The following is a 22,080-nucleotide window of genomic DNA, read 5'->3' as shown; positions in this document are numbered from 1 at the left end:
GCTCTCTTCAAGAAAATTAGAGATACCAAGGAAACATTTCATGCAAAGATGGGCTCGATAAAGGACAGAAATGGTCTGGACCTAACAGAAGCAGAAGATACTAAGAAGAGGTGGCAAGAATACACAGGAGAACTGTACAAAAATTATCTTCACGACCCAGATAATCACGAAGGTGTGATCACTCACACTCAACTAGAGCTGGACATCCTGGAATGTGAAGTCAAGTGGGCCTTGGAAAGCATTGCTACGAACAAAGCTAGTGGAGGTGTTGGAATTCCAGTTGAGCTGTTTCAAATCCTGAAAGATGATGCTGTGAAAGTGCTGCACTCAATATGTCAGCAAGTTTGGAAAACTCAGCAGTGGCCACAGGACTGGAAAAGGTCAGTTTTCATTCCAATCCAAAAGAAAGGCAATGCCAAAGAATGCTAAAACTACCGCACAATTGCACTCATCTCACACGCTAGTAAAGTGATGCTCAAAATTCTCCAAGCCAGGCTTCAGCAATACACGAACCGTGAACTTCCAGATGTTATGGCAGAGATTAAAGCACATACTCAAAAATAGGAAACCAAAGATGAACTCCAGACAAATGGGAGTTACAAAATCGGCAAATAATAATTAAAATGATGGAATATACACACCTACATATACATACATAAGCAGAATCAATAGAGTCCAACAAAAATAAAGTACAATCGACTGACCTGGAGAACAAAGGATACCAAAAATGATATCTACCAGTTAAGAACAAAACTAACGAAAGCACAAACTGGAAAACAAAACTAAAGCAAGGCGCCAAGTGGGGAATAAAGCAATGGAAAAAAAAAAAAAACTAACAAATATGTTGACAGGAAAGGAAAGAAAGAAAGAATAGATATGCGAACCTAAACAGAAGTAGATAAAAAAGATTTATATATATTAAAGATTAACTGCTAGGGGGAAAGAACAGTAGGAAAAGCAAACACAGGAAGATTTTTTTTTTAATTAAAGTTAAAAAAATTTTAAAGAGAAAAACAAAAAAAAGGAAGAGGAAAGAAAAAACAAAACAACATAAAAGAAAACTCCACAGAGCTGCAAAGGCCCAACATAAAGGCAGAGGTTTATAGCAACAATAAAAAGTGTGATTTAAAAAAAAACTTGAAAGATTAATTAGATTTCACAGTGCCAATAAAATCAGCAACTACAATGGGGATGGGGGGAGGAAAAAAAAAAAAGAAAAAAGATCCATAAGAAACTATACAGCAGGTCAAAACAAGAATAATAATTGTTTTTCTTGAGTCACTGCTGTCAGGATCCTTTCCTTCTCTTTGAGTTACAGTCCACCTCACCTCCCTAGGATGCCCCCCCAACATTGTGCTGGTCTCTGGACCTGCTGTGGGGGCAATTCATTTTCTAATCTGTTCTGACTCCTGTGTGTTCTTGCCTCCAATGTCAACAGCTATCAGAACTAGTGCGTTTTCTTCTGTGGGAGTTCTCAATGTCCTTTTATATATTCCATAGACACAGAGTCTGCATAGCTGATTGCGTGGATTTAATCTGCAACTTATACAGCTGGTGGGAAGGTTTTGGGTCCTCTTCCCTAGACACACTGTCCCTGGGTTTCAATTGTGGTTTTATTTCCACCTCTGCATGTGTGTTGTCCACTGGAGTTTGCTCCTGAGGCTGTCCTGGAGAACCTGGATTTGTCTCAGAGAGGGCCAGGTGTGAAGGTGGTGTAGCTCCTTGGGTCACAGGGGTTCTGGCAGCACCCAGTACTCAGGGGAGTTGGTGGCTAGGGCATCAGGAAATATAGTGCTCCAGAAGGGTATGGCAATCAGTATTTTCCAATACACTCCAGTATTCTTGCCTGGAAAACCTCCTGATAGACAAGCCTGGCAGGCCACAGTCCACAGGGTCGCAGAGTTGGACACAACCGAAGGGACCCCATGTGTGTAGACACAAGACTTTTTTTTTTTTTTTGCCTGTGACAGTTCTGCCCCAGTGAGAGTTGAACATGAAGGTAGCAGAGCTGCTTGGGTCATGGGGACCATGGTGCCACCAAATGTGCAGGGAAACAGACTGCCTGAGCCACTGAAGTATTGGCCCTATCAGAGTCTTTTTTCAAGCCTCTGGTACCTGGCCATCAGAAGGCCTCTTTGGCTAGTCTTTGTCCATAGCTCCGCCTGTTCAGGCACTTGGAGGGCTCCTTTGCCTGGGGTTCTTTCCTGTTGTTCCGTGCATCAGGCACATAGAGGGCCCCCCTTCCCTGTGCCACACCCCGCCCCACGGGGGGGTCCTACTCTGTAAATCAGCACATGAGGCACTAAAAGGGGCACTCCGGGTGGGGTCCTCCTCTGTAGGTCCCTGCCTTAGGAGCTCGATGGGTCAGCCTTTCTATTGTTCAGCTACCCATGCTGGTGTGTGGGGAGAGAGAGGCTATGGTGATGGCTCCACCCCCTATGCGTGACTTGGCATTTCCCACCACAGTCTCCTTCCTTCATCTGTCTCTCCACAGCAGCCCTTGCCCTGGGATTGCTCCACAATCCCTAAGCTCCAGCTCCCAGTCACTGCGCCTTCTAGGGGACTTGCATCCCTGTCCGGGGTGTGTATGGCTGCGGCAAGAACTGTCTGTTTCTCATTCTATTCAGGCTGCCACAGATCAACTCTTTCACACTCAGCCTTAAATGTTTCTCCTCTGACTCAGACAATTGCCCCGCTGTGGGGACTGGATCCCTGCTTCAGTTCCCCCACGTGCTGAGGGCAGGTCCAGCCCTACTAACACTCCAGTTTTTCCCTCTAGTTCCTTTGTCCTACAGAGTTTTGTGTGGTTCCATATATTCTTTTCTGCTGGTCAGGTCCTCCTGTCCGCTCTCAGCTGGTGTTCTGTATGCACTTCCGTATCTGAAGGTGTATTCCTGATGTATCCGAGGAGAAAGATGTACTCCATGTCCACCTACTCATCCGCCATCTTGTTCCTCTACAGAGTGACTTTTTTTAAAAACATCAGCTCATGTAACTATTATGCTCAAAACCCAAAATGTAATTCTGCATTTCTCTCAGAGTAAAGTCCTGTCAAAAATCTACATGGCACAGACCTCCGGGCCCCACCAGCTCTCTGGCCTTCTCTTCAACTCCTCTCTCCCCACCTCACGAAACTCCACCCACATCAACTGACTTCCTACTTCCTTGACTAGCATTTTCTGTTCCAGAGAAATGCAGGGAGCACAATCTCTATGTTTCAAGGCTCTTTCTTGTACAAATGAGAAGTTGTGTGGGATGAAGTGTAGTTGGCTCCTCTGGCCAACAGCTGTACAGAAATGGGAGAGATGGTGTAGAAATATCTCCTACAGGCACTTGCCCATTTCTAACAGCTAAATACTCTTGATTTTGTTCACAGTCTCAGCCTCCACTAGACTATTAACTCAAGAATTTCTCATTTTAATTAATATCTATTGATAAAACAATTTCTAGGCAGATGATTAAGAAGTTAAATGAATAAAATTTGCTCCCTTACAGTAAGCAAAATATAATGCTGAATTTGTAAATGGTATTTTTATCTTACCAAGATAATTATGCTGTTAAAAAATAAGTATACAACCTGTAGATTGAAGATTCCTTCTCTGTGTAAGTAAAAAATCACACACATTTGCACAGAAAAATGCACAGAAGTATTATTAAAACGGTTAATCACAGCTTATTTTGATTTTCAATCCTTTGCCTTCTTTTTCCTAATTTTGTGTAATTTGTATGTATTACCTTAATTATCAGAAAAATAGAAGTATTCTTACTTTGAAGTCTTTATTGTTTCATAAAGTGTTAAATGTTTTAAAAGGAAAAGCAAGCTTTCAAAGTTTCAGACATTTCATTTAAGCACCTTCACAAACTACAAATATCTTCACTGCCCTAGAAGCAAAACATTCTCAAAGAACCACGGTGAGAGGTGAGAGTCAATATTCTTCAGAGAATGGAAACTCAGGATGACCGACACCACTGAAAGAGAAGAAAGATTCATTTATTAAATCAGCATGTTGTCATAGAGAACATTATTCTGTGAATGTGGTCAGGATGGGCTAAAACTCTAAATCTACAAACACGTTCCTCATTCTCCCCTGACAAGCACACCTGCAGGTGCCTGCTCCATTTGCACATGGCACCTGCACATCCAGTCCCAACATTCATGTGTGATCTCCACTCCATGGTGACAGGCAGTTGTGACAGGTTACAATTTATATGAGAGCACAAGACCTAGAGCTCACTGTGGAGGCCATTTCACACACAGGGAGAACTTCTTCGGTCCCTAGTTGATGAAAAGGTGCACAAATTAGCTGCCCTTTTCCACACATCCATGGATAAGCAAATACTGAGCACTCCAAAAATACAGAGCACCTCCATTAAAGAACTTGTCATCTATAGGAGAGCTAGCATGCGCACCTGAATAATCACACAGTTCAAAGCGGGATTATTACCTCTTTAATTTAGTCAAACATTGGTTATGCAGTAATTACTATTACTGCTTTTTTCATTTTTCCTGTGTTTCTACTTTTCTTTCAGAATGTGTCTTTTTCAATTTGACTCATAAAAGAGTGCATTCTGAGCAATTCCAAGTACCAGGAGCCTGGCTCAGGTCATTACCTGAGCCCACAACAGAGTACAGAAAAGTAAGTATCCACCTTTTTTTCAATTATCATGTCTTTTATCAGAAGCATGATAGCTGCTATAAAAACAATAGGGAGAGCTTTGAAATCTTTCACTGGAAACGAAATCTTCGTTTCACCAATAATTGGTATTCCCTTCTCTCTAAATTCCCTTCCAACATCTCCCTGTATGATTAGCCCTCTGTCCCTTCAATCCTGACATCTTCCTGCAGTAATTGGGCAGCTGGAATTCAATGTTAATGACTAAATCAAAGTCAAGATGGTAGGGGTTCCCCAGGGGATGGACCCCTAATGGACAAATATAACAATGGTGTGAGTTTTGACTCAAGAAACCACAGAAACCCAGATGATCTTACCTGAGTGTGTCCTGCTAAACAGTCTCTCACTGGAGGGTCAGTTAAGCTCAAGATCTACTTGTAATTCAGTTTTGTGAGACAACAAGGATGAAGACATGGGAGTTGTAATAGGGAAGAAAGGGCAGTGAAGAGATCAATTTGTAGGAAGTAGATGGTGTCTTGGTGAAGAAATGCCCATAAGGGAGAATGTCCACCAGACACTTAGGGGACAGGGTTGGACAGGCCCACGTGACATCGTAGCACTGATAGATGTTGGCCTTTCTAGGACCCTCCTCCATTAAAAAACATCTACAATACATTTTATAGTTGTGTTGTGGTTAACATGATTGCAGGCTTCCTAGGTGGCTCAGTGGTAAAGGATCCACCTACAAAGCAGGAGACATGGGTTTGATTCCTGAGTCAGCAAATCCCCTGAAGAAGGAAACGGCAACTCACTTCAGTATTCTTACCTGGGAAATCCCAGGGACAGAGGAGCCTGGCGGGCTACAGTCCACCAAGAGCCCATTTCCAAGAGTTGGCAATGACTGACTAAATAACAACAACAAAACTTGAATGCAATTCATGATGGATTCATTATTATACAGTTATTATTAATATAATAATTTTCCACTGATGTAGAAAGAAATAGAGATTAAACATGTTCATAGGACCCTGAAAGAATACAGGGCTGCAGGCACCTTGCCCTCTGTGTTACCTGGGTCCCTCAGCCTTGAGAGGAGGTACACCAGGCATAGGGATTAAGGGTACAAGTTAGTGAATTCACCAGGATGTCAACTCAGTGATTTTATTGATGAGCTGGCCTGGGCCCCATCACATTCCTCTTGGTCAGAGACAGAGCCCTGGAGGAAATCTCTGGTCTGAAGTCTGCAGGAAGCCCCTGGTTTACTCCTACTCTGGGAATCAGCACTGTTTTCCTAGATTTAAGCTTTTTAAAAGCTAAGTTCTCCTGCTGACCTGCCTACTACAGAAAACAGTATTTGTGGGAAACATCGGCAAGTCACTTACAGGTGAAATTCGTAATATTTTATATTTCTGTTGAGGCCATCGATTGCTTTCATGTCTTCTGGAGTCAGTTCAAAGTCAAACACCTGGAAGGAAGAAGAATCACATTGACCTCTCCCCCAAGCAGCCGGCCACCCCTAGGGACTGGAGGACTTTCCAGCTGTGTGGAGACACAAAGAGGAGACAGGGAAGCCATGTCTGTCCTCAGTTTCCAGATGAACAAGCCTGGGACCTTCTGCTGAGTTCTCACCTCTCCCTTCCCACACTTCTCCTTCTCTGTCCACCTCACAAACATTACAGTGCATCAGTTGCTTATCTTTCTAAGTGAATTACTTCAGACAAAAAAAGAAGAAATCTGAAGTCTTTTTTTTTTTTCAAAACACACTGCTTTTAGACACTCCTAACTTGACACCTATACCTGAGTTGACATTAGACTGATTGCCTCTCCCCAACACACCCTAAGGGTGACAGCATTTGGCTGAAGCAATGTGGGAAGGAGGCTCCCCTGAGAAAGCCTGTTCAGGAATCTGATATCAAACTACTCATTATCTATGATTGGATCTAAAAGAAAACTTTATGTATATACTTTCCTGGAGAAAGTTATGAGAAGTGTTTAAACATTAAGGAACAACAAATTATTAAAAATTCACATCATAACAAACAAATGGAAAGCTCAATTCTGTAAAGAAATTCATTTTCTCCGAAGTGATCTCTTGTTTCAATGCAACATGAACCAAAGACTTAAACACATATTCTGTTGTGGAAGTTGGTATAGTGATACCAAATTTTAAATAAGAGAAGAGCTAGTCAAAAGCAGTCAAGACATCCTTAAAATAAAAGAACGTACCATACTAAAAAGCAAAACTTATTTTTTACTTCAGTAACACAGTACAGAAATACTTAAATAGACCAGAGTGGGCAGAAATGTACTTATAGACACTTGATATGTGGCAGAGTTGACAAGGAAAACGTGGAAATGGACAGTTGTTTTTGTTATTCAGTCACTTAGTATGTCCGACTCTTTGTGACCCCAAAGGAAGAGGTTTTTTCTCCCCACTCACTGACTGAGAATCATATCACTGTGCTGAAAAGAAGATTAGGTTAGTTGCCTTATTCTAGGCAATAAAAACTATACAGAGAAGTCTTCAGGCTCCTCTAACAAGAGCCACATCCACCTGTTAGACCAGAACTCCCGAGCTGCTCAGCACTGAACTGCAAATACACAAAAGAGCCCAGCCTAAAGGACAACAGCTGAGCTGAGTGCAGGCTCATTTTCAAACCACAGATTCAGATACATAAATGAACTCCACATTAAATCCTGAAACTGGGGAGAGTTTCCAGCACAGTTAAGGGCACAATAATGGTCTCCTGCTGCTGCTGCTGCTAAGTTGCTTCATTCGTGCCTGACTCTGTGCGACTCCATAGACGGCAGCCCACCAGGCTCCCCCGTCCCTGGGATTCTCCAGGCAAGAACACTGGAGTGGGTTGCCATTTCCTTCTCCAATGCATGAAAGTGAAAAGTAAAGTGAAGTCACTCAGTCATGTCCAACTCTACAAATACATAAAAAGAGAAACAACCTAGCTAAAGTGGACAAAGTCATTAAGAGAAACTTCACAAAGACAGAAACTCAAAAAAATTAAATGTATGAAGATGAAAGCCTATTAGTATTCAGGAAAATATTAATAAACCACAAGGCTTTGGAAGTTAAAGATAATTTTTGTGCACCCAAATTCACATGTTATGGTGTCAAAAATGGAGCCTTTGAAGAAGGATTAGGTCATGATGGCAGAGCCCTCACAAATGAGATTTCAAGAATATCATATTCATATAAGAGACTTGGGAGAGCTCTGTTTCCCCTCCAACATGTAAAGATACAAGGAGAAGCCTGTGACCTGGAGGACAACCCTCACCCAAACATATAGGTACCCTGATCTCAGATCCACAGTTTCACAACTGTGAGAAACAAATTTAATTTTTTTCATAGCCACTCAGCCTGTAGTGTTTTGATAGAGCAGTTCAAACAGTCTAAGAAAAATCACATGATGCAGTTTTATCAATTGAAAGAGAAACTAAGATATTTTCCTTAGGAACCCTCTGCCCACAGCCCTGCTCGTCACCTGCGTGTTCTCTTTGATCCACTTCTTGTTGTTACCCTTGGCCAGAACCACAACCCCACGTTGTATCTGGTAGCGAAGGGCAACCAGAGCTGCCGTTTTCTTGTGCTTTTGGGCAATGGCAGAGAGAACCGGGTCCTCCAGGAGAACGGGGTGGTTTGGGTTCACCCTGGAAGGAATTTCAGAAATGCTGAGGAGCTGAGTCTCTAAGGAGGCTTCTCAAACAGACCAAGTAGGTCCACTCCAGACCAGTGCTTCTCAAAATCTGGTCCAGGGACCGGCAGCATCAGTATCACTTGGGATATTATTAGCAATACAAATTCCACAGCTGAGCTGAAGACAAACTGAATCAGAATCTCAACTGTGTCACTTCCCATGTTGTGTTTACAGAGCTCTGCAGGTGATTCAGATACATTATTCAGTTGAGAACAAATGCCAAATTGTGGATTATTTTCTTTAATTCTCAGGGGTTGTTTTTCTTCTGCAATCAAGGGCATGAATAGAGAAACAGTAGGGAAAGCCCAAGAATTCTTTTTAAATTTCACTTTTTAAGGTATTGATAAAAAATGAGTCATCTCAAAAATAAGAGACGTTCATTTCATCATTATTTTTCCAGGATGTTCACAGAAATGCTTCAAATTGAAATGTTTTCTATCATGATATACCAAGCAGTTACATATTATCCAAATTTTAGATATGAGTTAAGTGAGGCTTGCAACATCTGTTTTTACAAATGTGTTCATTAGTTAATAAGTAAATCATGACATCAGCTTGTGTCTCTTGTCTCAACTGGGTGATTACATGTAGATTTCAATGCAGACATTTGTTATTGATGAGTCTACAAGCTAATACAATGCAGAAAAATTGTCTGGGTGATGGGAAGATAAAAGAGAAGGATTCATTTCAACCCACCCCTCTCTCCCCTCTGCCTATGAGAGTTATCTGAGTACTGTATTATTTAAATAGTTTCATCAAAAATTGAATTTCAAGGAAACTCCAGATGTCTTCATTAGGATTCAATACCATTCTTTTACTCGTTGGGATCCCAGAGCAGCATAGGCAACAAGAACGATTTCATGTGACTTGCAGAAATCCAACAGTTTCCTCTGGTTGAGATAAGGGTGACATTCCACCTGTAGAATGCCCAAAGAGAAGAGTGTCAGATTATATGCAAAGGCAATATTAATATGACAGAGAAAGACTAAAAGTTTTCAAAGACTAAAGGAAAGACTAGAACATTAAATGAAAATGGGAAATGTCAACGTTTACAGAGAAACAGAGAAAAGTGTATTTATACAGTTAATTTTATGATAGACATGAATGGGAGAACCAGTCAAATATTGAGTAATCAAAAGCTGTGCTCTACATTTCAGTAGATGTTCCTGAGTAAATATTTCATATATTACTAGTATCATCTTGAGCCTTTAACTTCATCCTCTAACCTGGATGAATTTCCAACACATTTTTCTGAACTATGCTCCCTGTTTAAGACTCATAAATGCTGAGACAACTAGACCAAGAACTCAGACATCAGAACCCCACACAAACCCTTAAAATCCATCTCAGCTGTTGTGACTCTTTATTAATTTACTTCTGGTTCCATGTTTTTATCATCTTCCTTCCTGTATGCAGTTCTCTTCAGGGCACTTTTCCCTCCATCTGCTTATCCTTTCATCTCAGGGAAATGCCTCCTTCCTCTAGTTCTGAATTCTACCCAAAATTTAGAAGGAAGGCATCCCACCTTTTCCACCCAGACTGTCAAGCAGATATACTGCTACAGATTCTACTCACACCATACAGAGAGGCTCTTCACTCTAGAATCCTCTGACCCGCAAAGGTCAGATGAACAGCAGGGGAGGACAGACAGACATCTGGCTCCTGGGCAAGAAGGAGGTTCTGAAGAGCAGGAGGGAGATGAGCCAAGCTGCTCACCTGGTTGCAGACAGGCTTGTACTTGAGCCCCGGCTTGTTCAGGATCTTCTCTAGCTGCTTGTGGTTGAAGTTGGACACCCCGATGGACTTGGTCAGCCCTGCATCCTTACAGTTCTCCAGGGCCTGGGAGGGAGGGGTGGTGAACAGTCATGAACAGTCATTTGGAATGGGCAATAGAATAAAAATAAATGCTGAAAAACACCAGTAACCACACTCATCCATCAAGAATTACCCTTGACTATCAAGAAGAAAAATCAGGAAGAAGGTCATGTTATAAAAAGAAAAACTACTGCCCCCACCTTAAAAAAAAAAACCAGAAAAGATATATCACATGGAAGGAAAAAGACACCTGTCTACACTGCCTCAAATTCTCCTCCTCCATTCCTCTCTGTGAACATTTCAGCAATGGTTTCCTCTCCACAACCCCAGCATCCATGCCCTTAGATTCATGAACTGCTGAGTCTGATGGTCCACAGCCCATTCTCACAGGTGGAAGAAATGAAGGAGGTTCCCCCTCTTCTGGCTCCTCCTTTGGTTCTCTCCTCCCTGGACTCACCTCCCATGTGCGACAGAAATCCACTGAGTCAAATATCAGTTTTCCATTTTCATCTTTTGGAAATAATTCCTCCCCTGGCTGGAATAGAAGAAGTCATTTTAGACATGTCACAAAATGATTTCTCTGCATTTACAGGCTGCCAGGCACCAGGGAGTAAACCTCCATCAGGTAGCTTCACAAATTTCTAAATATTAATATTTGCAAAGTGATTTGCACATATGGAGTTGTCAGCAATACCTTTAGGAAGGAGGCTTATTCCAATCTTGTATACTCAATATATGTTGTAATAAATACAATTTTTCTAGGTCCTAAAAGGACTCACAGTGACTTCTCTGAATTTTGTCTGCTCCTTGTACTTGCCAATTTTGAAATGCCTTTTTGGGCTGGAAATGGCTGTAAGTTACATGACATAATTTCCAGAATAAAAATTGTAGTCTTCATATGGCTATATATCAGACTTTCTTTTCCCTCTGAGCATCAGGTGCCCTAGGGCAAGCATGTGAATCAGCAAGGCTGTATTTAGGTGAATATGGAATGTGGATGATCCACACATGCTCTCAAATATTTGTGACCATGAGCCTCAAACTGCCCCAAGGTTATATTTGCCTACAATGGAAAATGTTCAGTAAAAAATAAAGTAAATCATGAGTAGTGTCCTGATAAGGGATAGAAGAAAGGAGACATTTCTGAACACTGCTGAAAATCCTCAAAACACTGTGTCCGGGACTTGCCATCTACATAGTCCACTAAGCGATTTTGCATTAGATAGCTTGAGTTTATTTCTGTAACTTGAAACCAAGAGTTCTAAGTAAACCACCATTCTTAATGGCTAAGTGCAGTCTACAAACCTCATCGTGAAGACAGGCAAGAGTGTAGGCCATGTCTCCCAACTCCTATACATTTAAGAGATTTAACTCACCCAGAGGAAGCACCACCAAATCTCCTCAACTTGAAAGAGTAGAAGACAAGATTAACTCATCATGTTCAACGTAAGGCAGTGTCATGCTCACCACAGCTGCACCAAACTCTTGGTTCATGAAATCCCCAGACACTCACGAGTCATAACAAGGACTGTGTGCAGAACTGGCTGATTTCTCTTTCCTTTAATTTTTCAGGCAGAGCCTCAGGTTATTAACTCCTTTCAAAAAACTCAGTAAAAAGATGATTACAAATAATTATTTGGGGGATTCTACTCTAGTGTAATCATCCTTTCAACCTACTAAGACAAATCTTTATTCAACCATCCATGCAAGTTGATACGCATTCTAACACAAGATATAACATTGATGTGATCACACAAATTTCTAACCTTCAAAGCCAGTGGATAATGCATAATATAGAGATCGACATAGTCCAGTTGAAGATTTTTCAGTGACTTTTCCAAGGCTGGTCGGACCAACTCTGGTCGAAGGGAAGTTAACCAAAGCTGCAGAAGTTAAAGAATGAAAATTGCATAAATAATAAACAAGGTAATTTTTTTTTTGAGGCTTGTATGATATTACTTCCCCTACCAACGATGGAATCCCAGCTCATGGCAGTAAAGCACCAAGTTTTAAACACTGAACCATCAGGGAATTCTAATACTTTAGGAATATACCAATTAGCATAGTTCAGCAAACAACTCTTCACCAAAGGATCCTATTATGTAATTGTCATCTGGGCACAATCACTTGCACACGTGCACATACAGACAACACACACAGTACCTTTGAAGTGCAGAATATGTCTTCTCTCTTCACAGTGCCATCTGCAATCTTGCTTGAATGGCCTGGCCAACCTCCTCTTCATTTTGGTAGGCATGAGCACAGTCAATATGGCGGAATCCAATCTCTATAGCAAATGGGGTGAATTCCAGAGCATCCCTCTTAGCAACCTACATAAGCAACAAAGGTACAAGTTGAATACCCACATAAGATATTGCTAGGCACAAGCTTTGATCTTCCCAAGAGTCAACTTTTTTCTATGTCTTTGGTTAGTTCTGTATGTATAGTGATGAACCCATGACAGTTTCCCTTAACATTCCTAATAAGTAATTAAATGAACACTAGCCGGGAACCCTTCAACTTCAGGTGATCAGTGGCTGATTGCTGGTATCAGAGGATGGCAAAACCACCTTTAGGTTCAGTGATTTGATGAAAGAACCCAAAGGACTCAACAAAATGTTGTAGTCATGAATATGATTTATAATGGGAGGTGTTTGAAGCAAAAGGAGCAAAGTTACAAGGTGCCTGGTAAAAGTACCAAGAACCAAGGTGAAAGCTTCTGAGACTTCTACCTACCAGTGAAGCCACACAGAATACACCCAAAAACATACCAAAAAAAAAAAAAAGCTGTATCTTTTCAAGGTGTATGATGTGATATTCTCATATAAGTTATTCTTGTTATTCACTTGCTCAGTCGTGTCTGACTCTTTGCAACCCCGTGGACTGCAGCACTCCAGGTTTCCCTGTTCTTCACCATCTCCCAGAGTTTGCTCAAACTCGTGTCCTTTGAGCCGATGATGCCATCAAACCATCTCATCCTCTGTCCCCTCCTTCTCCTCTTGCTCTGAATCTTTCCCAGAATCAGGGTGTTTTCCCATGAGTTGTCACTAACATCAAGTAGCCAAAGTATTGGAGCTTCAGCTTTAGCATCAGTCATTCCAAGGAATATTCAGGGTTGGTTTCCTTTAGGATTGACTAGTTTGATCTGCTGGCTGTCCAGGGGACTTCAAGAGTCTTCTCCAACATCACTGTTCAAATACATCAAGTCTTTTCTTGTTGTTGTTGTTTTTGATGGTGACAGTGTTGGTCTGTATTTTTATTTTATTTTATTTTATTTTACTTTATTTTACTTTACAATACTGTATTGGTTTTGCCATACATCAACGTGAATCCACTACGGGTGTACATGAGTTCCAAATCCTGAATGCCCGTCCCACCTCCCTCCCTATACCATCTCTCTGGGTCATCCCAGTGCACCAGCCCCAAGCATTATATATCCCGCACTGAACCTAGACTGGGACTGGTGATTCATTTCTTACATGATATTATACATGTTTCAATGCCATTTTCCCAAATCATCCCACCCTCTCCTTCTCCCAGAGTCCAAAAGCCTGTTCTATACATCTGTGTCTCTTTTGCTGTCTCGCATACAGGGTTATCATTGCCATCTTTCTAAATTCCATATATATGCATTAGTATACTATATTGGTGTTTTTTTTCTGGCTTACTTCACTCTGTATAATAGGCTCCAGTTTCATCCACCTCATTAGAACTGATTCAAATGTGTTCTTTTCAATGGCTGAGTAATACTCTATTTGTATATGTACCACAGCTTTCTTATCCTTTCATCTGCTGATGGACATCTAGGTTGCTTCCATGTCCTGGCTATTATAAACAGTGCTGTGATGAACATTGGGGTACATGTGTCTCTTTCAATTCTGGTTTCCTTGGTGTGTATGCCCAGCAGTGGGATTGCTGGGTCTTAAGGCAGTTCTATTTCCAGTTTTTTAAGGAATCTCCACACTGTTCTCCATAGTGGCTGTACTAGTTTGCATTCCCACCAACAGTGTAAGAGGGTTCCCTTTTCTCCACACCCTCTCCAGCATTTATTGCTTGTAGACTTTTGGATCACAGCCATTCTGACTGGTGTGAAGTGGTACCTCATTGTGGTTTTGATTTGCATTTCTCTGATGATGAATGATGTGAGCATCTTTTCATGTGTTTGTTAGCCATCTGTATGTCTTCTTTGGAAAACTGTCTATTTAGATCTTTGGTCCATTTTTTGATTGGGTCATTTATTTTTCTGGAATTGAGCTGCAGGAGTTGCTTATATATTTTTGAGATTAGTTGTTTGTCAGTTGCTTCATTTGCTATTATTATCTCCCATTTCGAAGGCTGTCTTTTCACCTTGCTTATAGTTTCCTTTGTTGTGCAGAAGCTTTTAATTTTAATTATACCTCATTTGTTTATGTCTGCTTTTATTTCCAGTATTCTGGAAGGTGGGTCATAGAGGATCCTGCTCTGATTTATGTCGGAGAGTGTTTTGCCTATGTTCTCCTCTAGGAGTTTTACAGTTTCTGGCCTTAAGAATTGAATCGCCAGTCTATGTCTGAGGCAGTATACAGCATGCTTGGGGCTGGTGCATGGGGATGACCCAGAGAGATGTTATGGGGAGGGAGGTGGGAAGGGAGTTCATGTTTGGGAACGCATCTAAGAATTAAAGATTTTAAAATTTTTTTTAAAAATAAATAAATAAAAAAGCAAACAAACAAACAAAAAAGATCTTTAATTCCTTTTGAGTTTATTTTTGTGTATGGTGTTAGAAAGTGTTCTAGTTTCATTCTTTTACAAGTGGTTGACCAGTTTTCCCAGCACCACTTGTTAAAGAGATTGTCTTTTCTCCATTGTATATTCTTGCCTCCTTTAAAGATAAGGTGTCCATAGGTGCGTGGATTTATCTCTGGGCTTTCTATTTTGTTCCATTGATCTATATTTCTGTCTTTGTGCCAGTACCATACTGTCTTGATGACTGTGGCTTTGTAGTAGATCCTGAAGTCAAGTTCATAGCAATAAAGGCATACCTCAAGAAACAAGAAAAAAGTAAAATAAATAACCTAACTCTACACCTAAAGCAACTAGAAAAGGAAGAAATGGAGAACCCCAGAGTTAGTAGAAGGAAAGAAATCTTAAAAATTAGGGCAGAAATAAATGCAAAAGAAACAAAAGAGACCATAGCAAAAATCAACAAAGCCAAAGCTGATTCTTTGAAAGGATAAATAAAATTGACAAACCATTAGCCAGACTCATCAAGAAACAAAGGCAGAAAAATCAAATCAATAAAATTAGAAATGAAAATGGAGAGATCACAATGGACAATGCAGAAATACAAAGGATCGTTAGAGACTACTCTCAGCAATTATATGCCAATAAAATGGACAACGTGGGAAAAAATGGACAAATTCTTAGAAAAGTACAACTTTCCAAAACTGAACCAGGAAGAAATAGAAAATCTTAACAGACCCATCACAAGCACAGAAATTGAAGAAATCAGAAATCTCCCAGCAAACAAAAGCCCAGGTCCAGATAGCTTCACAGTTGAATTCTACCAAAAATTTAGAGAAGAGCTAACACCTATCCTACTCAAACTCTTCCAGAAAATTGCAGAGGAAGGGAAACTTCCAAACTCATTCTATGAGGCCACCATCACCCTAATACCAAAACCTGACAAGGATGCCACAAAAAAAAGAAAACTACAGGCCAATATCACTGATGAACATAGATGCAAAAATCCTTAACAAAATTCTAGCAATCAGAATCCAACAACACAATAAAAAGATTATACACCATGACCAAGTGGGCTTTATCCCAGGGATGCAAGGATTCTTCAATATCTGCAAATCAATCAATGTAATTCACCTCATTAAGAAATTGAAAAATAAAAGCCATATGATTATCTCAATAGATGCAGAGAAAGCCTTTGACAAAATTCAACATCCATTTATGATTAAAAAAAAAACCTCTCCAGAAAGCAGGAATAGAAGGAACATACCTCAACACAATAAAAGCTATATATGACAAACCCACAGCAAACATTATCCTCAATGGTGAAAAATTGATAGCATTTCCCCTAAAGTCAGGATCAAGACAAGGGTGCCCACTTTCACCACTACTATTCAACATAGTTTTGGAAGTTTTGGCCACAGCAATCAGAGCAGAAAAAGAAATAAAAGGAATCCAAATTGGAAAAGAAGAAGTAAAACTCTCACTGTTTGCAGATGACATGACTCTCTACATAGAAAACCCTAAAGACTCCACCAGAAAATTACAAGAGCTAATCAATGAATATAGTAAAGTTGCAGGATATAAAATCAACACACAGAAATCCCTTGCATTCCTATACATTAATAATGAGAAAGTAGAAAACGAAATTAAGGAAACAATTCCATTCACCATTGCAACGAAAAGAATAAAATACTTAGGAATCTATCTACCTAAAGAAACTAAAAACCTATATATATAAAACACTGGTGAAAGAAATCAAAGAGGACACTAATAAATGGAGAAATATACCATGTTCATGGATCGGAAGAATTAATATAATGAAAATGAGTATACTACCCAAAGCAATCTACAGATTCAATGCAACCCCTATCAAGCTACCAGCGGTATTTTTCACAGAGCTAGAACAAATAATTTCACAACTTGTATGGAAATACAAAAAAAAAAAAACCTCAAATAGCCAAAGCAATCTTGAGAAAGACGAATGGAACTGGACAAATGCATCAAATCTTTGGTGCACAGCCTTCTTTATGGTCCAGCACTTACATCCATACACGAACATGACTGCTGGAAAAACCATAGCTTTGACAATATGTACCTCTGTGGGCAAAGTAATGTCTCTGCTTTTTAATACGCTGTCCAAGATTGTTATAACTTTTCTTCCAAGGAGCAAGTGTCTTTTAACTTTCTGGCTACACATCATTCACAGTAATTTTGGAGACAAAAAAAAAAAAAAAGAGAGTCTGTCACTGTTTCCATTGTTTCCCCATCAATTTGCCATGAAGTTATGGGACAGGGTGCCATAGTTTTTCAAATGTGGAATTGTAAACCAAGTTTTTCACTCTCCACTTTCACCTTCATCAAGAGGCTGTTTAATTCCTCTTCATTTTCTGCCATTATGGTGGTGTCATTTGCATATCTCAGGTTACTGATATTTCTCACAACAATCTTGATTCCAGCTTGAGCTTCATCCAGCCTGGCATTTCTCAGGATTGTACTTACTCATATAAGTATCCATTCTTAATAATTACCACAAGCAAGCTAGTTAACACCATCATCTCACATGGCTACCTTTTAGAAGTGCTTGTAAGAAGATATAGATCTAGTCTCTACAAAATCTCAAGAGATAGCCCATTATTTTTAACTATAGTCAACTTGCTGTACATCAGGTCTCCAGAATTACGCCTCTTACAACAGAAGGTTGTACCCTTGACCAACATCTTTCCATTTTTCCCAGGCTTGTCACCAGCTTCTGGTCACCATAATGCTACTCTCCCTTCTATGAGTACCACTATTTTAGATTCCACCTACAAAGAGATCATACAGTATTTGTCTTTCTATTTCTCGCTTACTTCACTTGTGATTGCAAATGGACTAACTTTGTCTTCAGTGCTCAATAATATTCCATTTCTTTTTATGTGATTCAGAATCTTTCTCATTTCAAGGAGGTAGATAATTGGGGTAACAGACTTCTGCTGGGTCTAGTTCTGGTTTTTCTTAAATGCCCAGACATGTGGGGATGGGCTTCCCTGGTGGCTCAAACGGTATAGAATCTGCCTGCAATGCAGGAGACCTGGGTTCGATCCCCAGGATAGGAGATCCCCTGGAGAAGAGAAAGGCTACCCACTCCAGTATTCTTGCCTGGAGAATTCCACAGACTATACAGTGCATGGGATCACAAAGAGTCAGACACAACTGAGTGATGTTCACTTTCAGGGATGTACCTGGGAATGAGCCCATGAGCTTCAGTAACAGCCCTGTCCCCTTCCTCTCCTCAATCCAATGTGCTTTATGAAGTAAACAAGTTCTGTCTTCTATCTGCAAAGTGTCTCTTAATAATTTTTCCATTTTATAAATTAGAATAGTGAGCCTCAAAGTATAAGTCCAGTCCCTTGTCACATCTACTCTAAAGACAAGATAGACAGCAAACTTTCTGGCTTCCAGTCTAGAGACTTGTCCACTAACCCCTCTTATGACCAAGCACTGCAGACCATACTTTAATAAAAACACATTACAAAACCCCAGGATACATTATAAAACCTGGCCTGTAAGATTGTATCTTATCCCCTCAAGTGATACTAAGGTTCCCATCCGAAGAAGTTTCCAAGCAGAAACAGGAGCACAAGGCAAAATGCAGATGGAGTGCTTCTTGCCTGGCACCAAGCAGATATCCCACAGTAGAAAAGCAATTCTCTTCCATTAGTTTTCAGTCACCTCATCTTCAGGACCTTCCACCTCAAATACTTCTCTGGGTCATGTATTATTGGAAGCAGGAAAGAGCTCTTGAACTAATAAAACATACATAAAAACCTTGCAACTGTAGTCACCCACAAAGGAAAGCAGCTGACAGTCAGTGATCTTGACAGCCGAGTCTCACCTCTTCTGCCAAGCTGGGAAAGAGATGGAAAGTGGAGGGGAACCCAGACCCAGAGTAATCTACAGATGAGTACAGTTTCATAACCCTGAGGCAGAGTGAAGACTGAATGCTCTCTCTTCTTTCATAGGGCATGGTTCTGGCCTGGTTAGTGGAACGATGTGATCCTCCCAGAGTCACACATGAGCTCAGTGCTTGACAACCCAAGTCCCTTTCACTCATGTTACATCCACTACTATTTATATCTCGACCTACAACTGCTACTGTTACCTCTGGAGGTGCATAGGTTCCAAATCCCAGGACAGGAATGAAGTGGCCGTCATTAAGTTTCACTCTCTGGCTTTTGGGATCCATTGCCTATTTCTCCTTGGAGTAAGCAGACTGATGTTTTTCTTCTTTTTTCCCAGGTTAAGAATAACAGGAAGGTAACACCCCAGATGCACCATCCAATGTTAGCAGATATATTGCAGGAGGAGCATGATTAAACCAGTTTCCATTGAGTAAGAACAGGATTGAAATCAATTAGCTTGTTTGCTTTTTTTCTTTTTTTAGCAGTAAAACACTATTATATAATGATGATATGTGCTGAATATTTATTGACTATATTTTAGACTAGAAACTTCCACAAGAGCAATATTTTTTATTTTTCTATTACAAAGCCAATCTCGATCAAACGTCAGTGAAACAAGTCTTACAGTACAAACATACACGAATACACAAATCATACAATGCAAAAGTGTTTAATAAGCATTTTTTTAAATGTTAACCTTTAATGAAGAATCAAAACTTCAAATGAAAATAAATTTGCCTTTTTACATTTTCCACCAGCAAAATTATTATGCTTTACAGACCTGACTGGTGAAATCCTGAACATGATATGGAAACCAGACATTTGGCCAAAGTGCTTATTGGAGGTTAATTATTAATAGTTTTAGGATATCATGTACAGTGTGCAAACTCTGAGTGTTCATACCTGTACTTAGTTATATAACTCTAATAGTACTCTCATAATGTAACTGACACATATTTTACATAATTTAAAAACTGTTCCACATTATTCATAAAAGAAAAACCTATAAACAAATTAAAATACAACAAATTTGGAAAGAGTAATGGAAATTGTGATGCACTTATACACAGGGATATTGTGAAGACAAATAAAATTTAACATGTGCTGTGATGTCAGCAAAATGGTGAGATGGGAGGATGGAAATCTCCCATGGAAAGACAAGAAAAGAAAGAGAAGGCAGCTGAAAAACCTCATAGGAGCTCTGGAAAACAGTCATACAAAGATCTATAGGCAAAAAAAAAGTGAACAGGCAACTAGGAAAAATCCAGAACAGAATTACAGAAAATTTCATCATATATTACTCACCTGTACCCTCCTCCTGCCTGGGGCAGTGCAGTCTTGATCAGTTCCAGTTGCCTCCCTCAAACCAGAATGATCAGAGAAAACCTTATGTGCAATGTTCCAACCTACCTGGGGATGTATGTATGCATGTATAGTATATATGTATGTATATATATATGTGTATATGTATGTATGTGTGTATATACATATACGTACATACAGGGACTCAAGGACAAAGGAATAAAGGTGGAGACACAGACTAGACCATGTATTAATAAAACCCTGAAGAGAACTGGGGTGTGGCTTTGGAGGACACAGGACATTCAAAAAACAGTCATAAATTTACCGGAATCAGAAAGCAATTCTCAGGCCAGGCACGATGATGACTCAGAAATGACTGAGACCCCCTTAGCTTTCTTGCTGGGCTGATCCCAGGACTAGGAGCATGATAAGCAAACTAATGAAGAAGTCATGACAAGAAACAAATCTACCAAGAGCAAATTTTTGCCTGCTGTCTCAAGTACCCAATGAACACAAACAACACAGGAACACAGACAGGAATACACACACACACACACACACACACACACACACACAGCAACACACACAGGAACATACACACACACATCTGGATGGGGCAGTGCACACTTATAAGGGATGGAATGAGTTTGGACCCAGCCATCAGAGTTCTGCTCCAGCACCTTGGGACTCACATGGTCCAGTAGGGTGGGTACACCCAGTGAGCACAGAAGCCTTGCTCACACTTGGCTCTGGTGTAACCTCTCTCTCCCCTCCCACCAAGCTGCCAGCATGCCCTGGGGAAGGGGTGAGCTGTCAACATCAGCTCCAGCTCTGCCCCCAGATCCTCTGACTGCACAGGGACTGCACAGGGACCTGTCCACACATGGACACCCCTGCAAGACCAAAACAAGTTTTTCACCTAATTTCATAGGGATGCTTCCTTGGTGGCTCAGCTGGTAAAGAATCTGCCTGCAGTGTGGGAGACCTGGATCGATCTCTGGCTTGGGAAGATTCCCTGGAGAAGGGAACAGCTACCCAATCCAGTATTCTGGCCTGGAGAATTCCATGGACTGTACAGTCCATGCGGTCACAAACAGTCAGACCCAATTGAGCAACTTTCACTTCACAGGGAGAGAGGAAGTTAAAGAGAAGAGAGAAGAATTTGTGTCCAATGAAACAATAAGAATAAACACCAGAGAAAAAATCAGCTATGAGATAGACATTGATAGTTTACCAATATAATTGACCGGAATGGAGAAACATAAGAGAATGCTACCTTAACTAGGGAATGGAACATACTAACATTCACAGTGTAGGGGTTTCAGAAGCAGAAGAGAGGAGGAAAAGGGCAGAAAATGTATCTGATGAAAGTATGGCTAAAATTTTCTTAACCTAGGACTTCCCTGGTGGTCCAGTGGTGAGGACTCTGTGCTTTCACTGCACGGGGCACAGGTTCTGAACCTGGTCGGAAAACTACTTACCAAAGGTGATTAAAATCATGAGATGTGAGATATTCCTGGATTACCTGGATCACTCTGGTATATTCACAGAGTCCTTATACATGGGACCTGGGAGGGCTGTAGTCGAAGAGAAGGTGGGAAGATAGGAGCATTAGATAAGAGAATCAAAGACACTATGGGCTGTCTCTGAAGATGTTGGAAGAGTGTCCAAGACAGAAAATGAAGCATTCTCTTGTATAGTGACATAGTCACTTATGACTCTTTGCACCCGATGGACTATAACACACAAGGATTCCCTGTCCTTCACTATCTCCTGGGGTTTGCTCTAACTCATGTCCATTGAGTCAATGATGCCATCAAACCAGCTCATCCTCTGTTGCACCCTTCTTCTCCTGCTCTCAGTCTTTCTTGCATCAGGGTCTTTTCCAATGAGTCAGCTCTTTGCACTAGGGTGAAAAATATTGGAGCTTCAGCTTCAGCATCAGTCCTTCCAATGAATATTCAAGGTTGTTTTCCT

At 40.6% G+C, this 22,080-nt stretch overlaps 1 protein-coding gene across 1 annotated transcript; it reads right to left on the bottom strand.

Moving 5' to 3' along the window:
• LOC102188841 (dihydrodiol dehydrogenase 3) lies at positions 3,759–19,143 on the bottom strand. The gene is given in 10 exon segments (XM_005701159.3): positions 3,759–3,969; positions 5,996–6,078; positions 8,111–8,276; positions 9,131–9,240; positions 10,040–10,162; positions 10,596–10,673; positions 11,905–12,021; positions 12,302–12,357; positions 12,360–12,468; positions 19,002–19,143. Coding segments are annotated over 10 exon segments (969 nt in total). The 5' UTR covers positions 19,086–19,143; the 3' UTR covers positions 3,759–3,926.

Source organism: Capra hircus, chromosome 13 (genome assembly GCF_001704415.2).
Source record: "Capra hircus breed San Clemente chromosome 13, ASM170441v1, whole genome shotgun sequence".
NCBI lineage: Eukaryota > Metazoa > Chordata > Mammalia > Artiodactyla > Bovidae > Capra > Capra hircus.
This window is presented reverse-complemented; position numbering and strand designations above follow the sequence as displayed.